At 40.4% G+C, this 24,086-nt stretch overlaps 1 protein-coding gene across 4 annotated transcripts in view; it reads right to left on the bottom strand.

Annotated features, from left to right (window-relative positions):
* Window positions 1–2,198: 2,198 nt before the first annotated feature.
* Window positions 2,199–24,086, bottom strand: part of DOK5 (docking protein 5) — a 41,512-nt gene continuing 19,624 nt past the window's right edge. Inside the window, exons 2-9 of one of the 4 annotated variants that reach the window (XM_051633157.1) lie at window positions 22,989–23,096; window positions 13,825–13,939; window positions 13,605–13,745; window positions 12,674–12,863; window positions 11,256–11,391; window positions 5,781–5,843; window positions 5,446–5,566; window positions 2,199–2,861 (exon numbers count right to left, since the gene is read on the bottom strand). In XM_051633157.1, the coding sequence (XP_051489117.1) occupies window positions 2,794–2,861; window positions 5,446–5,566; window positions 5,781–5,843; window positions 11,256–11,391; window positions 12,674–12,863; window positions 13,605–13,745; window positions 13,825–13,939; window positions 22,989–23,096 (942 nt within the window). In that variant the 3' untranslated portion in view covers window positions 2,199–2,793. The remainder of the gene's footprint in view (window positions 2,862–5,445; window positions 5,567–5,780; window positions 5,844–11,255; window positions 11,392–12,673; window positions 12,864–13,604; window positions 13,746–13,824; window positions 13,940–22,988; window positions 23,097–24,086) is intronic. The other 3 variants (XM_051633158.1, XM_051633159.1, XM_051633160.1) reach the window with 3 other exon arrangements.

Below are 24,086 nucleotides of genomic sequence, written 5' to 3'. Positions count from 1 at the left end.
TAATAAGAAAATCTAAGAAAAGGAAATGTAATTTGAAGTCCTGAAAAGCTTGGTTTTGAAAAGTGGGGGAAGCAGCTCTACACTTTCTGATTCTTTCTTCTTTCACCCCTAAAAGATATTTTCCAGTCTCCACAATTCTGACTTGCAGGTTGGCGACTGGTCTGTTGTGGGATGAAAGACAAGCAGAGGGTATGGCATTTCTGTCCAGTCTTTGAGGAGCAGCTGCCTGAGAAATCACACAGTGCTACTTAGAGCTGTATGAATGGGAAAGGTGACACAGAGCCAGACCTGAGCAATTGGATGACTTTGCAGAACACTTTTGCACCTTTGAAAAAGTTATCAAGGAGAATCTGTGGACATTTGAGAAAGAACAAGGTTGAAGGACATAAAAGGCTGTGCTGGAATTTGGTGGAGCAATTGAAGCCAGTCTGTAAAATTGTTATTATCCTTTTCACACACAGGAGAAGCTCAAAAAAAACCTTGTGAAGTCCTCCTAATCTGGAGGGCCTGTGTATAGGGCAGAGACTGGAAAAAATAGTTCTTAAGGATTTATCACATGCTGATCCTTGATTCCTGTGGCAACCCTGAGCCCCACAGCTCAACAAATGGATTCGCAGCACAGTTTCTGAAGTCCATCTCTTCTGACAGAATGTAGCTCAGGATTTCCACTCCATTTCTGCACCTGTTTTCACCAGTGTATCAGGTACCACTGGCACCCAAATGGCAGACAGGATGGCATTGTCAGATTGGTGTTGTACACACATGGTTGGCTGAACAGTCTGAACATCCCAGCTCCAAAAAGCCAGTCACTATACACATAGCAAACCCTGTCACTTCCTTCAGCTAATGACCTCACTGAGTCAGCAATGATGCAAAGGTTAAGTGACTTAATCTGCTGGTACTACCATTTAAAACAAAGAAAATTCTTAATATTGTGTCATAGACAGTGATTCCACATAAAGTTACTTCTAGGCCTTTTTTCTATCCTTTGCACACAGTTTCACTAGAAACAGTAATACCAGAGCTAGATTTAATGACCCTTCATTTAAAGGCCAAGGTTAGAGTGGGGTTTTTTGTCTTCTCTGTAATCGGATTGTTCAACCACAGATAGTCCTACTGTATCAATCATTGCATGAGTGAAAGGTGAATAAAAGCATTTACTGAACTGTCATATCCATGATAAAGCAACAGATGCTGTCAGCTCTAAAGGGAATATATTAGCAGAAGTAAACCTAAAAGATAAAGACCTATTAGTCATAACATGCCTTTCAATCATTTATTTATGTTAGCAGTTCAGCTTTGAAATTAAGTGAACATAACCCTTATTTACAATAAATTAAACTTATCTTTGCACTACAGTGTATCTTAACCAATGATGGCACAGATTTTTTTTTTTCTTTCAGAAACTCATTTACCTTACACTTCTTACGCTTCCCTAGTTTTTTCCTTCACAATTGATAATGTGTTTATTAAACTGATATACCTGTAACCTGCTGTAACTCTCACATCCCTTTCCAAAGGGCTCTTCCTGTTAGGTGTTCGTGTAGTCAATTAGCCTTGCCTAAAAGTACTTACTCCTACTGGATTTCTTCAATTTGTCCAGATCATTTTGTAGTCTAATATTTTATTCCCATGTCCTTCCTTCCCATTTGATAGATCTGCAGTTTTAATGAGCACACTCCCTACTGCTCCATCCATCATGTCTTCCCAGTTTGCTTTGAAACTTCATATTTAGAACTAAAAGCCAAGCTTAAGATAATTGCTGCTTTTACTTTAAACCAAAAGACCATCACCTTTGTCATATGAAAAAAATTACCCTGTGCTCTTTCTCTACAAACATGGACAAATGCAGCTCATTTTGTTACAAACCTACTCTGGCCATTGCACTCTGTTACTTTTCTTTCAGGATATCCGCTGAAAAAGTAGTTGCTAACACTATACTATGCTGTCTCACCACAGAAAATCACCTTTCTGCCACAAAGTGGTTTGTGGTATTGTGAGATTCCTGTTGAATCTACTACTCTACTTAACTAGGACACCTGATGAGGGGTTGTGTGCCTTTAGATGTGGTGGGGGAACTCAGAGCAAGCCACTGTCCTACTCCATCCTCCCCTTTAGTGCTCTCATGGCTCCACAGCAGCTCAGTTTGTGATGCTGATAGTGATGACAAAAATGCTGCACCACAAATTAGGTGGGATTTTTAGGTTTTTTTTTTTATTTTAAACATTTACAGAGATGGAAATAAATACAGGAAACAGGAGATAGAGAGGGTGCTTTCAAAATAAATCAGTCAAGTCTTCATCAGGCTTCAAACAGGAAAAAATGTATCCAATAGCTGCTTAAAACTGGCCACCATTTCAACAGTCAAGGATTAGGCTGAACAATAATGTAAATAACTAAAGATAAGCATTGCAACAAAGAAGGATGACACAGATGACATCAGTGAACACACAGCTGTAAGAGACAAAATGAAACCACGCTACAACAGCAAAGTCTGATATTTACAACATACCTATAATACAAAAAACATTTGGAAATATCTAGGGAGTGGTTTCTTCTCTGTCCAGCTGTAATATAGAAAAGAAACACTGGAGGGTTTGTTGGTTTTGTTCCCCTCCCCAATATCTACAGAGTAGTTTTCACTTTTGGCAAAGTTTAAAAAAAAACTTTGTATTGCAAGAATATTTCATCCAACCTGAACTCCTCTGTGTTTCCATTCTTGCTCATCATCAAAATCATCCACGGGAGAAATTTGTCAGAAGAGGAGGAGTTTCTAAAGTTTTTTACAGTCCTTTATCGATGGTCTGACCTGTAGGCTGGAAAAGTGTCCGTGCGATGAAGCTTCACAGGACTGGAAACATCTTCACCCAAAAGCAAAAAAAAAGAACAACACTCAGTAAGACACAGGTACCTTATTCAGCATTTTATAAAGGACTATGTGAACTACAGCCTTTTCATTATACCTATCCCTCCTTAATCTGCTGCTCCATCTCACAACCTCCACTCAGATTTTTCTTTCCCAGTTCCTTAAGAACAGAAAATTGTACAAAGCAATTTAATGTTTTAAAAGGTCTGACTTTGCATTTAAAATGAAAATGCACTTCAGCTCAGAATACTAGCATCAGTTCTTTTCTGTGCATGAGAAAAGGCTAAAACAATCATTTCAGAAACCATAAATTCCAACTATGGTGGAGGAAAGGTTTCAGGTGCCTCTACCACTGAGTGAAATGCCGCTTCATACACATGGAACTCTAGAACTCAGTATCACAATTATTTAAGATTTCTTTCTCCAATAATAATTTTAGCATTCAAGATTTTGGCAACCTAATCTAATTAGAGGTATTTGGGGTACCACTGAAGTAGCATTTCTAACTGATGATCAGGACAAGGACTCAGGTGTCCTTCCTAAGTACAATGCTGGCTGCATGGCTGGCTTATTTTGCAAAGATTTTACTCCACTCTCATGACAACCACCTCCTAGGATCCATTTTTTCATATTTTTTTTCCAGTTTAGCAAGCAGGCTATTTTTGTAAAGACACAACAAGTAGTTTGTACCCATACCATCCATGTATCTTGTGTCAACTCAATACTGAATTATTGTTTTAATAAAGGACACCAGGACAAGGCACAGTAAGCCCAAGCCACTGGTTGTGCGAGTGCTGCGAGCAGCCTTGTTCTCATGTGCCACAGGCTGCCACCAGCAGGACATCTTCCCGTGCCCTGATTTACTGAACAAATTCGAACAGGCATGTAAGTGCTGCTTTCATTATTCATCCCTCCCCTGAAACATTTGCCAGGTTTAGCCGGGACTTTCTATGGGCTGCCTGCTCCCTCTAGTGTTGAAAAAAAGGAAAAAGGAAAAACACTAGCTTTTATCATTTGCTGAAAAATTTGCTGAGAAGCAGAAGAGAATATAGCTACATGTGTCACGACTGCCAGAGCTTGTCATTTGCAACCACAGCTTGTGACAGTCCATGTTCTGGAGGTGTCAACCTCCACAACATCCAGCTTTATAAATCTATATATCTATATATCTATATATCTACATATATCTGTCATTCATTATTCTTCAAGAAACTCCTAGTACCTGAGAGAGGAAAAAAACATAAATCAAAAAAAGAGATTAAAAGTTTTCCAAACCAGGATGTTTTAAAATATGTCTAGTTATTTCTGAATGCTTGATGTTGGTAAATGGAATCTCCACATTAGTACTAGAAAGCCCTGCCAGCTCCTGAGGTTTCCTGCCACACTCAGGTTTACCTGTGGGTTTTTCTGCAGCAGGATGAGGCAGCAAGAGCAGGGCTGCCCTTTGGTGCAGCACCCACCAGCCCTGACCTTCAGAGATGACACAAAAACCACCCATAAGCTGATGGCCAAACTGAGCTTCACTTTCTAACCCACCTGTGGAGAAGGGAAACTGCTTCAGAACATACACTGACTCAGCCAATCCACGTAGCTTAGAGTAGAAGAGTGCGTTTTGAAACAGACAGGTTGGGTTTTTTTCTGCTTTTTTAACTCTAAAACTATGCCTGACTACAAGATGCTGACTTTGGACCAGCTCCTCAGGGGTGCAGCTCCTGCTCCAGAGGTGCCTCTGGGGAAACCAGCACAAGGGCACACCAGTGCCGCAGGTTTTGCTGTCTCAGAAGACTGAAGTTCAGTTGTGAAGCACACTCTGAAGCACCCAGGCAGAGATGGCTGCTGCTCCTCCTCCCCATCCCTGTGCTCAGTAACCACTAGATGTCCCTTGGTGACCACAGAGGGACAACTGGGATCAGGGGGCCCTCTCCAGGAAGTGATTCCACCATCTCTGCATCTTAGGGAGGTTTCCAGGCAGGAGGGGCCTTAGCTGTGCTGCCCCTTGGGCTGACGACAGGGAGGGGATTTGGAGAAGACATCTGCCCATCTTCAGGCCCCCCTGCTATGAGAGTGGCAGCTCTGCAGCTGTTCAAGCAACAGTTTTCTAGAACTACTTATCATGGCCATTTCCTTTTGCATTCACTAATTCAGCTTTGTTCAAGGAGGCAGTCGTTTTGGTTGAATGTTAGCAAGCACACAAAATTATTAATGACAACTGCATCCCTCTTGGCATGGGCAGGCAATCAAGGGAGAGGGGAGCTGAATGTTACAAGTCTGGCAAAAAAATCTGGTGCCAGTTTGGTAGCAGGAAGGATTGGGCAATCTTGGTAACTGGTCATCCTGTAACAGTAACTTCTTGTTTACCTAAAAACAGTCAGAAGGCTTGTCAAATCAAGGACCCCCCTCCAATGGGAAGAGTACTCTTGATGACAGCCCCTCCCAGATTGTCCATCTTAAAGTGCAATGTGTCCTTCTCGTCATGAACCAGACAACAGCAGCCACTGGCTTAAACCAAACTCCAGCTTTCGGTGAGATGGACAGATACTGAAAAGCTTCAACCCCATCTCTCCCACCCAGCCCCTCACCTTGCAGCCCATAGAGCTGGCCAGTGCTGTGCTGTCGTGTGATGTGCTGCCAGTAGGCACTGCGGGGCAGGGGCACCATGGCGCTGAGGGACACGGCTCGCTCGCTCATCTTCATCTGGAGCTGCAAAGCAGTAAACTCATGTGAAGGAGACAGTCATGGTCATGGCAAACCCTTCCAAGAACAGCAGACCACTGGCTGCAAGGACTGGTAACGATCTTGCCAGCACAGCCTCCCCGTTCCCTCCCTCTGCCCACCCTACACAAGCAGGGTCAGTCTCCACGGGCACACAGCACTCAGGTTAGGAGGCCACGCTGCTGTGGCACACCAGACTCACCTTGCTGCTCCCCTGGTCCTGGCCTAGTGCTGCTTCCCCTGAGGGGAGCTTTAACTCAAGCAGCTGGAACAGAAACGGGGGATCAGTGGAAGACAGGAAAGTACTCGGATGCTCCTGCATTAGCAGCAAAGCCACCAAGGGTCCTTCCAGCTATACAAGTAGTTTTCCAATGCTAAATATACAGCTTCAGCACATCGAGAACCTGACTGGAGATGTTTCACATGGGAGAGGACAAGCTGTTCTTGCTAGTTTTGAAGCATTTTCTCTTAATCTCCCATCACCACAAGAGACAACTGCATCCTTCAGCTAAATTTGAATGAACAGCACATCCAGGTGTGTTGAGAGGAGAGCACGTGGGCTGCAGTGCACTGCTGGAAGCCGCATCTCACACCTCCTCTCCATACAGGGCCTTCAGCCACGTTTTCTTAACACAACAATGTATGAGAACTGAGCATTTTTCCCCATTAATTTAATCAGATGTATGTGCAAGCTGATAAAAATAATTTGTTTTTATCCTAAGCTTCACATTGCAGCTAAAATTCTCCCCCCAAAGCTCAGGAAAACATCAGTTTAAACATACCAAGATTGCACTTGACTTTGCTAATTTATAAAGACAGATTTTTACCAAAGAGTAAGCATCTACATTTTAGTTTCACAAAACTTGGGGTGAAAGAACCTTTTTCAAGAAGATCAGCATATTTTGGAGCAAAAACAAAGAGATGAAGCCAGTACAGCAAAGAGGAGAGGGCTGGCTGCCTCTGAGGAGAGCCATTTCCAAGTTATTTAGAGGTGTGATCTACCTTCAGCCTTCTCTCTGTACAGCAGACACTGTGCCTGCAATGTGAAGGTGAAGCAAACCAAAACACAGATCAACTCCTGCTCTTAAAACACCCACCTCCACATCAGCTGGATGTGAATCACTGCACCATGCAAGGTTCCACCTACATCGTATTTATTACAGCTCCCTCACTAAAGCCCTTTGCAGTGTCACCACACACACCTCAGTACCATGGAAACCATCGATGATGGGTGTTCTACTGGGATTAAAAAATCAGCAGAGCATTGTTAAGGTGGCATTTCCTGGCTGTAGATACTTCTTTTTGGTGGTCCCATTCATTGGTGAGCCAAACAGGAAGCTATGGCAGTTTAAGCAACAGTTCAGCCATCGGGATTGCAAATGAAAATAAAAATAAAAAACAACACACAGGCTAACAACAAAAAAAACAAGAGATAAAGCTTGAAAAAAATTAGATACACAGAAAAGGGCTAGAAGGGGTGTCCCTCCTGAACTCAATCAGCAAGGGAAAAAATTAAAAACCCCACAGCTGGAGATAAGAATTAATATGTTATGCCCTCAATACACAGAGCTTTACCAAAACACCTCAGACTGTGAGCAAAATTTAATGATAATTTATTTCATTCTTACAATTAATCTACTGTAACAGAAAGAGTAGGGATAACTTGATAATGACCTGGCTCTGTGCTGCAGGAGCACCCAGCTCTGCAGGCAGGTTGAAAACAGCCAGAATTGCTGTGTTGGAACACGTGTGTGCAAAGGCTGCGGGTGTGCAAAGGCTGTGGGCACTGAGCCAGGTGGGACACCCACCCTACAAATCATTAACACAACAAATAATTTGTACCTAATCTGTAGCCTCTTGCCCTCTTCTGCCCAGAGGAGAAGGAGAATGCTGAAACCTGAAAGGAGATGAGGATCCCCAGACTCAGCTCCCTGTGTGCATGGCAGGGATCAGGTTATGTTAAGTCACGCTTAAACCACAGGAGCAGAAAAGATGAGAAAAGTGGGGAGGGACAACACAAAGCTGCTCCAGTGGCTATGGGAGATACTCAGAGGAACGGGATGGAGAAGAAGCACTTGCAGCCATCAGCAGGCAGTGCTGAGAGCAGCTGTGGAGCCATTGGCCATCTCTTGTCACTTCTTGTCACCCAGCTAAGAGATGTATAGAGCTATGCTAAGGCAGTTTGCTGGGCTCTGGGTCAAATGCAGGGTGCAGTTGGTCCCAGAAATCCTTGGGGTCCACAGAGGAAAGATCAAGTATTTTCTTTCTTGGATCCACCTTAACAATCAGCATAACTTGCAACAGAGCAAAACCACTGCCTGCTAAAAAAACAACAAACAAACAAACCCAACAATAAAAGACCCACTCAAACTACACAAACAAAAAACCCACCCCAAAACCACAGCATCCACACACCAACAAACTCCCTGGTAAGTTCTGAACATGGCACCAGCAGGAAAAGAGAGATTATTTAAGATTTGTTAGGTTTGGTTGTATTCCTCAGGCAGGATAACCCAATTTTCAAAGATTTTGCAGAACATTAGGTAAACCTTCACCTTGGGATCCCCTGTTGGAGAAGATTGCACTCCCTGTGGTTTTGAGGGGATTTTCTTCCCAGTGAAGCAAATTGATATAATAAATAAAAATCAATTAGAATGATACTTGCTTAAAAACATTTGCTGAATTCACTACAGCAAAACTGCAGAATGGCAAACTAATAAAAACTGCTTCAGAAATCAAAGGCACTGACATACTGCTGTTGGTTTCACTTCTACCCATCTTGCACTGACACTCAGTATTCTACTCTTATTTCACAAGTTAGTGAGCACCATTCCCACTTCTAATTATGAATCTCTGTGGAAATGGCCAGAGATAATAGCCTGGACAGAGGCACATCAGAGAGATCTAGTGCAAAGTGCACACTTGAGTTGCTGATAGGGGAAGAAGGGCCAGGGAAGGCTGCTGGTAAACTGGCTGATATTATCTCTCTACAAAGCACTGAGCTTTAACTGCCAAAGCTGCAAAGTTCACTGTTATCACTTTAGTGAGATGTCAGGTTCTAATGTCTTTTTTTAAAGCAGCCAGAACTGAGAGCAGGCACAGATGACAGCAGTCAAGTCCCAGCACTGCTCCCATCAGTTTTCATGGCAACCAAATACTCATGAAAATATAACTTGAATAGATATTTTCTTTCCATTGTCTGGCAATGAAAAAGTGAAAGGAAAGAAACAGTTGGGTGAGATGAGTTACCAAATGACCCAAATGGCTTCAGCCATCATTAAGAAAAGCCAGCTCATTCTTCCCTTTAAAAGAGAAAAGGGAGAGATCTCTGAATGCACTGAAAAGGAAAATAATGAAACCCACTTGTGAAACCATCATGGGCTCTGGTCAGCATATGCTCAGACCTCACCAGAAAGCAGCAGCACATTAGCAGAAAGTGTCAGGGTGAGGTTCCCAGCCGAGGAACCACTAAGGCAGCAATTTTCCACATGCATTTCAAGAGCCAGAGTCAGTAATAATCACAAACTGAACCAACATACTGTAATATAAAGACTGACTGCTAGGGAGGTGACAGACACATTATAGCCCACGTTCTCAACACTGCTTGGCAGCTTTATTTCAATCTATCAGCATGTGACATTCAATTCTCTTTTTCTTTTCTTGCACAGGCTCCAGGAGCCATCGGGTAGCTTAATATCATCTTAACCTTGGTCTTGGATAATCACATCCCTGATGTAGCAGTGGTCAGGATTACAGGAGCAAACAGAAGACACTTGGTGCAGACTTAATTTCTCACCACTATATCTCCTACTTTCTACTTTTATTTACTCCTTGTGTAAATAATAGTTCAAGCTTCACTAATATGAAAAAGTCACACAGGGTAAATAATTCTTGGAGACAGAAACAACATAGTCAGCTGAGCATGAAGAGAAAGCATCTGAAATTAACTCCTTGTTGAAGCATTCAGAAGCATAAGAAAAATTCAGGGGAAATCAATCAACCTGAACAAAGATGTACTTTACAAATATTTTGTAATCAGCAAAATAAGCCCCCTGATTTCTACACTCACCATGACCCTCTGCCTCAACTTCTAAATCTGAGATTCCTTGAACTCCAGAGAAGCCATAAAGTGTTACTGACTGTTTCAGAACCAAACAACATTTCTGACAGACTTGGGAACTTGTTATTCAGGGGCAAATGGACTCGTCTGAAACAATTATATTACGCTACTAAATTACAAGACTTAAATTTTCTTCACTTTCCCTTTTCAGTTATCCCATCTGCTCTAAAAATGACAGAATTACCCATTCACCTGCATGCATGCTCAGCTGAAGCAATCAGTTATCTAGTCCAGAAGACTGGTTGGGACACTTGGAAAGAGTTTCCTATTGCTCCTACTCTTATTTGCTCCTCCTCATTGGACTGTTATTAAGATAAATAACTTCCCTTCTAAATAACTTCCATTCTTTCTCAAGTCCAGGAAAGTGGAAGAACAAAATAAATACAAGTACTCCAGATAATTTCTTCCCCTCCCCATTCCCTCAACATACACTCTCGTATTTTCTTAAGTTTCCACAAGTAGTAAAGACATTTTCTGTTTCATCCCAGTGAGGCCATCCAGTTAATAATGGGATAATTCATCACTACAGCTTGTCCCTGAAACCAAGGTGTTAGTAGAATTAACAGAAATTATTATCATGGATGGGCATAACAGCAGTTCTTATGTTTACAGTAAGAGAAAGACATAAGTCTTGTAGCAGATTATGCAAATCAATTACTACTGCTTGGAACAGAAATGGTTTTTATAGCCAGGCTCTTTCACAGTTGTCCACTCTGGGCATTTTATACATTCCAGAAAGCCTAGGATCCTAATTTTGCTGTCAAAGTCAGCCTGCAAGTCTTGGAGTAGAGAGACCAACAGTAATGTGGGAGAAACAGAACATTCCTATTCCTGCCACAGGTTTTATGATGAAAAAAAACCTGAAGTTAATAAGACCCTGAAACACATTAGGTGTAAGTGCCATAAAAGTGACTTCCTTAGATGCAATGCTTTGGAAGATGCCACGCTGTTTTCAATCTGTATGCTAGTTTTGCATCTTACACTCATATTTCCTATCAGTCATGTGCATCATAAAACAAGTTTTAGACACAAAAAAGACTCATGAAAAACAGACATCCACCAAGAGATCAGACAAATATCTAATCCTCCCCCATAGTTTAATCTAAACCACATGACTCTTTCCAAATCATCCTTGGCGTGCAGACATCAATTAGCAAATGGAAAACTGAGCATGAGGCCAAACATTTTTCAAATAGATTGATGAGAAATGCTTCCAAACAAACTCGTGATGCTGATTAATCTAAGGAATCTAATGAGAACATGTGCTGACAGGAGCTTATCATCTCTGTTGTAATTCAAATTTATCAATAGCTTTGCAAGCACAAAAACAAGGACTGTAAGTTTCCCTGTTGTTTTGATTCTTGAAAAGGAACCTTTTCAACAAGACTTTCTAGAGCAAACAATTATTTGCCCTAAATATTAAAATCAAGCAGAATGTAATAAGAGCAATAATCAGACTGTTTACTATCTGTGAATGAAAAGTTAGAAATCACATGGAAGAAACATACTGCTCATTGTCACCCAGTGCAAAACAACAACCATAACAAGCAGCCGTACCATTGAATTTTTCACACTCTGCAACAAGCGCTCGTGTTGTTCTGCTATGGCCAAAGCAGCCGAGTGAACCTTCTGATAGATTGCTTCCCCATCTCTGGTCTGAAAGATGAATAGTCCTTCTCCTGTGTCACACATCCTGCCACAGCAAGAACAGACGGGTTGCAAGTGTGAGATTGAAGTTTACAGATCATCACGAACAAGCAAATCTTGACCAGGCTGCTCTAGAAGCGCCACGGCACAAGGAGCGAGAAAACAAAGGTTGCTGAAATATGGAACAAAGTTATATAAAAGTCATTACGTATGAGTACTACCTGCCCTGGTCCAACCCTACTGTTTTAGTTCATATTTGTATCACTCTCACCAAACAAGGACTCAGCTAAGTACCACTGATCTATTATAAGTGCTTAAGCCCTTGAGAGCTCATGCTCAAGACCTACATTTTTAATATTTAGACCCATCTAGAATCTGTGCCAAGTAGGATTAATTTATCTTCCCCTTTCAAACTTCTAATGCTACCTGTAATTAGTTGTGCAGTTTTGTCTTCCACTTGAAACAATAGATATAGACCTTCAGCATCCCAACTGCATTGTCCTATCATGTCTAATGCATGATCAGCTAAGTAAAAACGTATCTTTTCCTTCCCACAAAAGGACTAAATTCTGCAGTAATAAGGAGGATGAACATTTAAATTCCTCTTCCCATTCCAGATAAGTTAATTCTATGATCTGTTTCTCTTTTACTATTATAATTCTTTAATGTGCTTATCTAAAATAATGCATTCACCACCCTTAGAAAGAATTTAATAGTTTACTTCAATAAACAAATGCTTTAACTTCAGCCAGACAAAGACTTCAGCTCACTAAGACTGAGCTGCCAGAAACAATACAGAACAACATCCCTAAACAAGGATTTATATCCAATTTTCTTATAAATACATTTGTCAAATAGATGAAAAACAGGAATATAATAATGGAAAACAGGAGTCCCTTCTCCATTACTTTAGCATTTTCTTTTGGGAAACAACCTGGCACTTGCTGCTCTCAACTTTGAACTCCACTTCTCCTAGTACAGAACCTGTAACTCTGTGCCCAAATGTCCACATTGTACAAATTCTGGAATTACATTCACCTCTCCTTCCCAGATCTGTCCATCCAGTGCTCTGACTCATATAATAATGCTTTATTTCAGAACAACCCCATACAGTAATATATAATGCTGCCAGCCTCCATCCCCCAGTCCCCTGGGATGCCACAGCTCTCCCACCTCCCTCCTCAGGCACTTTTATTTGGCAACGGCTTCCACTCCAGAGGGCACAGCTTAACCTCTGAAGAAAAGCTCTCATATCCTTCAGCAACCTTCAAAAGTGATCCCAGAGCACCATGGAGGAAAGCAACACAACAGAGTGAACACACACCTACCTCCCTGCTTCAAAGGTGAACCAAGAGGGGTCCCGCCCATAGCGTCGGAGGGCACTTAATGGCCAAGAGATGAGTTTTACTCTGGGATTCTGGATGTCCCAAAGACAGATATTCTCAAAAGTTATCTGCAAGGTACATTCCCCATGCACATCTAAATTAGGGGATGGCATCAAATACACATTGAATCTCTCTGGGAGAAAAACAAAAGGTTAGTCTAAAATCCCTGCCCATTAAATGTGAAAGTCATTCAAGGAATTTCCTATTTTCCATCTCTAACACAAGATCTTATTTTCAATTAGAACAATTTATTCAAATAGAAAGACTCAATTCCTTCCAGTAACCCAATAAAGTCCATGTTTGGGGCAGCCAGAATGCTGCACTCTAACATTTGTGTGTGCATTCAGACACTGATGAGAACTACCTCATCATAATCGTGGTGTTTGTGAACAATTAATAAAATTGTGTGCATGAATAAATACATTGCAATTGCATTTGTGCTTTTAATTAGTTAATTTGCATAGGAAAGTGAAATACCCGTGGGCTCAGGTTTTGCATGCAATTACTATTATTTATTAGTTGCTTTACAATACTGCCAAAGAGCCCCAGTCACAGACTGAAGCTGTTACAGAGACATCATACAAGAAAACACATAAAAGATAGTTCCCATCTCCAAGTGCAACTAACTTGTCTGAGAAAGAAAAGTGCTATTCCGAAACAATTTTAGTTACCTTACGTATTATCTCCATTAGCAATTTAAAAAACCTCAAACCTAAGAAAACCCCAAACAAACAAAAACAACCCCCACAAAACAGGAAGGAAGGCTTGGAAAAATCACTTTGTTCCGATTTACTTCTGATATTCATATGCATAGTCTAAAAGATTTTAAAATAATGCAATTCAATATTTAAAAGGTCAACATTTATGTACCTACCACTCTGCTCCCTCTCTACTCCAGATGCTAACAAGTCAGGCTCTCCAAGGCTAATGTCATTAATTCGCGTTCCAAGACACTCCATCTGCAGCACCTTGCACCACTCATCTGCCTCAAGTTCTGTATAAATGCCCAGAAAATCTGTGTGTAGGTATAATACATTTATAATTTCACAATTAATGCTCTTGTGTTTTCTCATGAGCATTGCCATTTTACTCACCTGACTCACAAGCAAAGGTTTTTGATGTGTCATCATTAAAATAAATCCCAACAGCATGTTTCTTGGTGCTTTTTGGAGTCCGTAATACATTCTTCACATTATTGAGCTCTGTGACCTGAAAAAGCACAATTTGGAGTTTTAATTAGGAGCTTGAAAAGATATATATCCATTATTGACTGGAGAAGAGAGAAAATAATTTTGTCATGTTGCAAAGGCCAGAGTAAAGGAGAGAGGACATGAACATGCCTATGACTGCTTCTAAAGAAATGCAGCCTTGACGTGAATCACCTTAGACCATTGACCTGAAGACCTTGGACAGTAAAGCAGCCACATTCTCCATTCCTTCTTGCCTGCATGTGAGCTTCAGTGCTACACTAGCTGAACAGGATTTTAACTAAGAGGCAGGTAGAATCAAAGTTCACTCCAGCTTGAGAAATATTTACATGAAGGACATGAGAAAGACCAACCTGATGTAGCAGAAGCAAAGAGAAGTGATGATAAAAATCTAAAGAATTCACCCAGTTGCAGGACCAAGTCCAGTTCCAGTACAGCTTTCATCATGGAGGACAAAACTGTAAAAATGGTGAAAAGTTGCTCTCTCAATTAGTCTTTGATGGAAAGTTGAAGATTTGTTAGAATGGTCCACTTAAAAAAAAAAAATAAAAAAAATCACAGTTTTAATTATTAGAAACCTTTCTAGCTTCAAAGATTCACAGACTTCATGCTTGGTTGCCAAAAACTGATTGGAAAAATAGCTTTCACACCAAAAAAAAATAAACATGTACCTTTTACCTTGTATACAGCTTCAGTAAATATGTACTACACTTGTTTCATATTTCTAACATCCACTTTTCACCCTCACAAACATAAGTAACTCTCCTACATTTGACTGAGGAGAAATTCTTCATCATTTAAATTCCTTTTAATATAAAGGCTTAACACCCAGCCAGGGAATCAGGAAGTTATATTTAAATATTCATTATCAGGAAACATTTCACAGATTCTTTTATGTGGTGGAGGTTGAAGACAGAGAGGGAATTCAAGAGAAATGTTCCCAAAGCTGTATAACCTAACAGCTTCTCTACAGTGGTCTCACCAGTTCTGTGGAACAGTCTCATATAAATTGTGTCAACTCTAAAGAAAGAAATGCAGCACTTGTCTTCTAGATAAGGCTCAGGAAGTGTAAAGAGTCCTCAGGGCTACAGGGCCCAGCAACAGAAACCGTTTCTCTAAAGCACCCTGGGTTCCCCAGCACAGCCACTGCATCTCTCTGGCCCTTCATCCTAAGTTGCTTCCTTCTTGAGAGTCTATTTATTGCCTGTTCCCTTCCACTGGGGAAAACCAGACAGACAAAAACCCATTTTCAAGCAAGACCCCATAAAAAGTAATCTTACTGTGAATGGAAGGAACAAAGAGCAGTTGATGAGCAATGATCCTGCAAAATAAAAATAAATAATAGATCCAATGCCTGGAAACTCATTCTGTGGGTGGTAACAGAAGGAAATAACGGAAGGAACACCCCACAGGGAACACAGCAAACTTTCTGCATAGCTGTCAAATTTAGAACTCAGGTTTTTATAGCCTCCAGGTTCAAGATTTTGAGAAGTGTCAAAACTGAGACTTCCTAATTGTGCTTAATTTTGCATGAGGTTTTTTTTACTCTTCCAGGAAATCCTGTGATGGAAGCACATTCCCCAGTGCTAACAAGACACCAACAAACTCATTGTTAAATATGACAAATCTGTCACAGCCTATTCCCATTGTGCTCAGCACATGACAGGTCAAGCACAAACTGCCAGCTGCCAAGCTCAACTTGTATGCTTTTCTCATATGCCAAGAAAGGATTCAAATGCAAGAGGAAAAAAGAGCCAGACTTTTTAATTCAGGACAGCAACTACCTTGACATTTATACTGAGCACATCTACATTTTCTGCAAGTGAAGGGGCTAATGAAGTTTTGTACCTCTGCATAAAACGTTAGCAGCAGCAGAACACAGCCATACGTTCTGGTAATAATCATTTAGCAATCTAGGATCTGTCCTAATGGAAAGCTTATTTCTTACAATCAGACATGTCACACTCCTGCTGCTGGATATCCCAGTAATTGTCTCTAGGCTGACGAATCCTGAGGATGCTGTGACAGGGCTCAGTGAAATGGTGAAAGGTTTATATTAGTTGGGGAATAGCAAACTGCCTCTCCATCCTGGCTCGGGAGCTATATGCACTCATGGCAGTCAGAAGCTCAGAAACACCAACTGGTACACGTCCCTCAGCAGCCCCCCATGATGGGCAGCATGTGCTGCCTCCACCTCAGGCAGAGACACTCCCTCCATCCCAGCCAGAGAGGCAATGGGCCCCAACCAGGAGGGAGGCTGCTACTGCACAGGGCTGGGAAAGGAAAACCAACCAACCACCCACCCCAAGTAGTACCCCCACAAATGACCCTGTGCTCAGACTGAGCCATGACCCTCCAGGACAGCACCTTCTGCATTTCCCTTTAGAAACAACTAAAGAAAAAAGAAAAAAAAAAACATTAATTATAACAGCATCAGTGTTTTGGAGTGAAAATAGTGATATTTTTCTTCTTATCATAAATTCTTCTCAAAAGACAGTTAGTTACTGCAGTAAAGTACTTCTTTGTGCTTTCCAATGCAGAGTAATATATTTCAATAGAGATTTTACAAGAATCAACTCATGCTTGAAATCCCAAAGTTCAACCTTCTGAAGAGAAAAAAATGTTTTCATTTGAATATGTCTTCTCCTCCATTTGCTTTTTATTACTCTTCTCCTTCTAGGCATACTGCATTATGAAGAAGACAATGCAGATTATCTAAGACATTACTTATCTCCTATCTATTGCCTTTGCAGTATTCATAGTGGTCTGTTTTGCTTTGCTGGGTATCAACCAGCAGGTAATTCATCTCTGTAAGCAAAACTCTCCCTTAGTTAACACAAGAGCAGAAGATGAAGACAGAGAGCACACGAGCGTGCCACTGACCCAGGCCTAGGTGCAAGGGCAACTCAGGGTGAGGGGCTTTTCCCTGGGTCTTCAAGGTGGGTGTACAGGGAAGACAGGAAGGCAAAAGGGATACAGAGATGGGGTGAACATGAACAACTTGATTACATGAGGATTTTTTTTTAATGTGTTTATGAAGCTCAATCCTAAATCACTTCCTCATCACGCTGCCCCTACCTCAGAGTGCTGTATGCTGGAATAACAGAGGTGGGACAGAACAGGGACCTGATATAAGTCACACACTGCAGCAGTGAGTTCCCAGGGATCTCCTTATGCCCCATGTGCATGCAGAATGCCTGCACTGCAAAGCACAGCAGCCAGGTACCAAAAACACACTCTGAGGGCCCTGGCTCACAGCTTGGTCAAATGCAGTAGCAGGCAATTTCACCACTTGGGTGATGCTGGCTGCAACATTTGGCAGCTCCTGGATTATTTTGTGCTGCGTTGATTGACTGCTTGAGAGGTCTTGTATAATGGCACTTCACAGAGCAGTCTGAAAGTCTTCACACACATCTGAAGATTTCCTGGTGGCATTTGATTCAGTTGAGATGCATAAGCTGACACCAAAGCATCTCTGTGAAGTGTGACAAGCAAGTAGCCCCAATTCTGACCTCTGACCCAGGTCCAATGTCTACAGTAGCAGGCACACACCCTAGTTTCTTTCCAGCTGATTTCAGGCTAAGTTTTTTCTCAGTAACAGACTGAGCAGACACAGGCAGAACAACAGATGGACAAAATCAAGCACTCTGGGATGCTTTCTGAAATCAGTGGCACAAGTGATAGCACGAGGAAGAGACACTTGAATTCATTCTTTCAGCTCATCCATGCCTTCTGTCCTGGAGACAACCTTGTGGCACCTGATTTTTATATCTGGAGAAAATATACTCTTCCATTTAGGGGCTGAGCTGCTGAAGTTGCCTTCACCTTTCAGAGGTCCAGAGGTTCTCCACTATTGCAATAGCCCCTTCTGGCAAGATCTGGCCTTAGCCAAAAAGCTATTCCTGCTGCCAAGGCTTGACAGTGCACCTGTGCTCCTCAGGGAGAGGTTGTCTAAAGATCATTTAATATTTGACCTGCTGTGTTACCCAGCAAGGTGCTTCATCATTACCCCAGGTGCCTAAATAGCCTTCCCATCACTCACCCTTGTGCAACAGATGGTTCAAATTGTCTGGCACATATGCACCAAATTCACACTGAAGAAGTGTCAGGCTGCTAACATCCCCTCTGCCACCCTTTTGGAAAGGAGTCAGGAGCAGACACCATACACCTGCAAATATTTGAAGCTGAAGTCTTCTTCCTTTTTTTTGCATTCTTAAAATAATTCTCCTCCTGTCAGGCTCTTGCAAAACAGCATTCTTGTGGTTATTTTAATTAATGTATGTTTTATTTATCCAGGATTAGTAAGTAATGTACATTTGTAAATTTAGCTCTAAAAAGGCAGGTAAACCACAAATATCAGACCTAGACAGTATTAATAAAGAAATCACAAGCATAATACTTGTTAGGGGCTAAAGACCTCCCTTTGCATACTTCTCCCCTACCATTTACTTTCAAGCCTTCTTTATGTTAAGATGACAACCCATATAACTGGAATATATTTAATTAGATTGAAAACTAAAAAATTAAAAACTGAAATCCTTGCAGAGCTGTGTGGTAAGAGAGTTCTGAACCAGGAACAGGGATTAAGCCTTCATTTCCCATATGAGAGTACAAGCAGACAGAGCTTCACCCTGACTTGACACTCAGGCAAAAATTCTTCCACCTCTCCCATTCCCCTCAGAAACATGCCAAACACACACTTTCCTACTAACTGTTTTTAGCATCCAAGCTTGGGATCCCCTTAGTACATAATTCTCAAATCTGGGCAGCCTTTCAGAGTGCAACACAAGGGAGTATATTCATTGCCTACACAAGGGCCACATGCAATAGTTTTCATGTATTTTGTGTTTTAATCTTAATTATGGTCTTCATGGTTCTATCTTGGCTTCCTGAAAATGCCCACCATGATGATACAGGTAGAACACTCCCCAGGACACATCAAGGAGACATTTAATGGAAGATGCTGCTGCAATTCCAGCCCAGTCCTGCATATAAGATTTGCCTTTACTTACCTATCTTATTAAGTATCCATAACACACTAAAATTTTATATAGTTAATTTTTTTTTTTTTAAATATAAATAAAATTTACAGCCATGCCTAGATCACCCTTTCTTCAGTGGGAAAAATCATCAGCTGCTAGTTTTCACCTGCTCACAAACAGAATTGCACACACTGGCCATACCCACACTGCAGTCCAGCACTGGCTTATTGAAAGAAATGAAATCCAGGAACAACTTCCAGATGCAGAGATTCAGAGTTTTTACCATCACTCAGAGGCTGCTCCTTCACTCACAGGATGAGTGGACCTATGGTCAAATACGTCCACATGAAAAGACATGCACCTGTACCACACAGTATGGCATTAGAGTGAAGATACCAAAATATCCTGACAAGTTACTTTGATTCTCTTAACGCATCAAACTAGACACTTAATTCATAGTAAGCGATAATATTCATTAAAATAAATGCTTAACAGCCAGTTATTAGCAGAGTGGTCATACTTTAAACATTTGTTACTGATACAGTTTTGCATTACCAAGCCTGGAAAACAAGTACAAATTACACAATTCAATTTTCTAATGGATTATTCCATAACTTGACAGAAAGAGGGTTTAAATTACTTCTGCTGTTTTGAGGCAAGATTAATACAATTGGATTAAAACTTAGATCCCCTCCAGGAATCAGTATATTCCTGTCTGCAGTATGTAATTGGTTGGTTTGGATTGGAATATTAAAGATTCTTCTGGCACATTGTGAAGTCCAAAGTCACTTGGAGAAATGAGAATGTCTTCCTCCAGTATTATTTTGTTAAAGCATATGGTAACTTCTGGTTGATTATTTACATTAAACATTTGAAAACTAGACAGCTACCTGGAAGGCAATTCTCTGCATAGATTTTGTATCCTGGATCCTAATTATTTTCTCTCCCTTGTGGTACCAAATGAATTAAGTGGGCAATTTGCTTTGTGCATGCAAATTTCCAGTTCACTTCATAAGCAGATGACTGTTCTCAGATGACCTGTATTTTAGGACACTTTAACTTTTTCACTTTTAAAAATATGAAACAAAACTAGGCAGTATTTGAAAATCAATATTACACAGAAAAAGTGTGTTTCTTTTGTAGTCTTAAACTTCCAGTGGAAAGGATGCCTACATTCAGCCCCTGCTGCAGGGCTGCACAAAGGGGCACCTACAGCCTGTATTAAATGTGAACAAACTGGATCCCCCATGTAACAAAAACATGCCAAGACACCTCAGAAACACTGCTTGTGACCCCAGCTTCAGATGGATAAAGAGACCCTGACTGAATAAAAGTGCCAAGGAGATGATGTATGGTCTCAGACCACAGCAACTCAGCTGCAATGGCTGGTATCACCATGGTGCCAACACAGCAAATGCTCTGGACAGTCTGTTTCCACTAATAAATTAAAGTAACAGGAGAAGAAAAAAAAAAAAAAAAAGGCAACAAAGTTAAACAATTTAACACTTGTGAAGGAGGCAGGTGCTACCAAAAAATTAGCTCCACTCAATATTTTTCTTTTTCTACCCTTTACAGTTTTATGATGGATTAAATCTTTTCTGAGAGTGATGGGGTGAGTAGGGGCTCCTCAGTTTTCTAAATTTGGTGCTGCATTCAACAGTATTTGAGAATCACCATAGAACCCAGGTAGGATGTTAACAACCACATTTCTGAAACACTGGTCAAGTGAGGTTTTCCTCTTACAGAATCATCTATCAGACTCAACTGCATTTGTCCCTAAATTCGTCAGCACAGGCTTAAGACGTAGTGACACTTGACATGTTAACAGGGCTGGCTGGGTTTCTCATTTGTAGGATTAACTTGATTGTCAGAGACAGGAGAAAAAGTCTTCTGTCCAGGAGGTACAGTTAGAATAGTCACAGAAAAGCCACCATCACACCATCAAGCTGTCATTGCAACAGCTGCTCTTGCTGACCAAAAGTGTCAGGACAGGAGCAATGACTCTCATACACCTCTGGATGAAATATTGAGTACCAAAGTCCCTTTAATACTATATATCAAAACCAGGTGATAAGTAGTGTTAATTGAAGACTCTGCCATATTGTTTGTTGGAGCTTTTTGATTAATAATTAACTATGCTTTTTATATGACTCAGTTCAGCTACAGACTAGCACACAGCAGCAGTGATATGCTCTCCTTTTTCAGCACCTCATTTATTACTGTTAGAAGCTGCATCATTCACCACCTTAAAATTTCACACATTTACAAAGCTGATTTAAAAACTCATTTTTACTCACCTGTGGTTTTTGTAAATTAACATATTTTAGCTAGAAAATGCTATTTAATATTCATTGGCTTCCTTTCAGTAAGCCTCATTAAAAATAAACAGGGTCTGTCAATTTGTGTAGCTCTACAACTAAAGGACAGCCTCAATTGCCATCATAGATTTCGCTCCATTGTGATAAAAAAACACCCAAAGTAGGTGTGTAAGCTCTCTTACTGCTATGACAATGTTTCTTAAAGCTTCAGCCAAACTAGGGTGTGCTTTAATGTCTATAACTATCAATATTACAGATCCAACTACCTACAGTTACAGCTTTCATAAGCAGAAAGCAAGAGCTTCGCAGCTACTAAAATGAACAATCAATTCCCAGTGACTGATCATGGAGTTTGACTGCTGTTTATTCCTGTCAACTGAGCTACCAGGGAAATCCAGAATCTAAATGTACAGAAGAAGCAATAGTTTGAAATTAAGTAACTGTTAACTATAGGCTAAGCTTGACCTAAACCTGAAAATCCCTCCAAGCTAGTGAGACTTTCTTGCTTTAGTCTGCAGATCCAGCCACAGGAAACTGCTGTCAGGCTGTATATCTGACAAATAAGTGCTAACCTACAGAACTTCTTGAAAGAAGAGAAGAAATAAAGCTTAGATTCATTTAGATTCCTCTTGGATTTCATATCCATTACCTAATGTGAACATTGAGTCACTATGTGCTGCTAAGGTCTTGCATTAATACCATGGAAGAAATACAGATTTGCATCAGTAATTGACAGAGCCAGGCTAACAGAAATGCAGCATTTCACACAAAGCTGGAAATTGTCTCTAACACCCTGTGCAGTCCTCTCACACATCAAATGCAATTAAAAAAATAAATTTTTTTTTTTAAAAAAGCACTTCTTATTACCTTTGAAAGTTGCCTAATATAAATTTGAATGATCTATTTCTGGGCATGACTAACTACAAATAGCCACAGGTTTTATGACCCATCAATTACAAATTATGTGGCATATAGACAGACAAGTCTGAATTCAGATTCAGTATTCCCTCAAGATTTCCTCCTAAATGTATGTCAAAGTGAGTAAGTGCAGATCAGCCTCAAGCTGAGCCGTGCTCGCAGACTCCTAGGAATTTATGCACATAATTCCTAATCTTCTAATATATTAAGTTTTTGCCAACAATGATTATAAATTAAAGGGTTTCTTATATTCATCTCTGTGCCCAGGAGAATTACACATGTAAATTCTCAGTTGAATATGAAATGTGCACAGAACCCCAAAGAGCAGATTAGAGGGCAAAACTTCGTATTTGTAATACCAGTGCATTTAGCAAAGGTTTTCACACCATCATTGTAAGAAAAATTTGCATGTTGTCCTTCATTTCTGTAGCTGTCTATTGCCTTCCCAGAGATGCAAAATACTTTTAAAATGGGACCTTTATATATGCAGCTTTTTGAATTAATGTATTACCTTGGATGGTCGTTACTATAATTAAGAGTAGTAGTCATTGCAAAGTATTTCAGATCTTATTTTAAGGGTCTGAGGAGAGAAAAGGAACATAATCTCTAAAACCAGTTATTTTCTATTAGTTTAGCAAAGTGCTTGCTACAAAGCAGAGAATAGAACACTTTCTCTGCCTCTGCTTCACTGAATGAAGGAACATACAAGTGGGTTCAGGAGCATGATAGTAAAAAAAAAGTTCCATTTTTCATGCCAACTAATACATGTCAACTTCAGATTTTATTCTTGTTTCTGCCTTTAAAAAATTTGAGAAACAACCATAGGTCTTACCTTGTGATAGCATCTAAAGTAAGCAGCCCGTTCATCTGAGAATTTCTCCAGCCTCTTTGGCCCCTTGCTTGAAGCTTTTTTGAATACTAACCAGCATCTCTGGTAAATCTAGAAACACAAGAGAGTAAACTTGACATCTCCCATGACTTGAATATCACTAATATCCGCACAGAATTAAACTCATAAATCAGCTGTTGCTCTGGAGCAACAATTAATGACTCTCAGTAGCTTAGACAAAACATAAAATCCAGCTAAGGAATAGTTACATCCTATTTCCTTTGAATTATGATACAATCAGAAATTCTTATGTAGACAGTGTATGCTTGCACGAAAGGTGCTAGGAAAAAAAGAGCTGTAACTACACTTGCATATGCAGAGCTTTCCAGGAAACAGCTTTCTAAAAATAAAGTAACACTTTTCTACATGGATTTGTTACTGGCCCCAATCTTGCATGCTCAAGACAGATATGAAGAAAGCTTGAGCAGGCAGGTGGGAATGGACCTTCCATCACACAAGTATGAGAGATAAAAACAAATAAATGAGGATACATAAAGGAAAAGGAACTGAATTAGTGGGTAATGTAAACAAAACTGTAGAACCCAGGACCATTCTGACAACTGGTGTTTTGTTTCCAAGGTACAGCTGAATTTAAATTCAAGTCACTTGGGGCAGACTCTTTTCTGTGCAAACTGATTGAAAAAAAAAAAAAACAAACACTACATTTTTCCATGTACAGCATTAAGCTACTTTATTCCTCAAACTTCTGCCATCACTTCTTGCAATCTTCCCACCTCTTCTTGAACTCTGGTGCATTTTCTACCATCCTCTTACATCTTACATTCAAAACCATAGTTCTCATCTTAGATAACATACTGCCTATACAGAAGGAAAGAATTATAAGCCTTGCCAACTGTTCACATCCTGCATTTGATTAGTAATTCTAAATTAACACCTGGTAAGTTAGAAATAAAACAAAATTGCCACTAAAATTAGTGTGATTTCAAAAAAACCTGATCAGCCATTATCAAGTAGCCCACATCTCTGGCAAAGCTCCGTTGCAGCACAAATTCACTGGAGTGATAAGTGATGAGACCCATC

The sequence above is a fragment of the Apus apus genome, chromosome 15, assembly GCF_020740795.1.
Source record: "Apus apus isolate bApuApu2 chromosome 15, bApuApu2.pri.cur, whole genome shotgun sequence".
Taxonomy (NCBI): Eukaryota; Metazoa; Chordata; class Aves; order Apodiformes; family Apodidae; genus Apus; species Apus apus.
The sequence above is the reverse complement of the archived record's forward strand: the minus strand, read 5'-3'. Positions and strand labels throughout refer to the sequence as shown.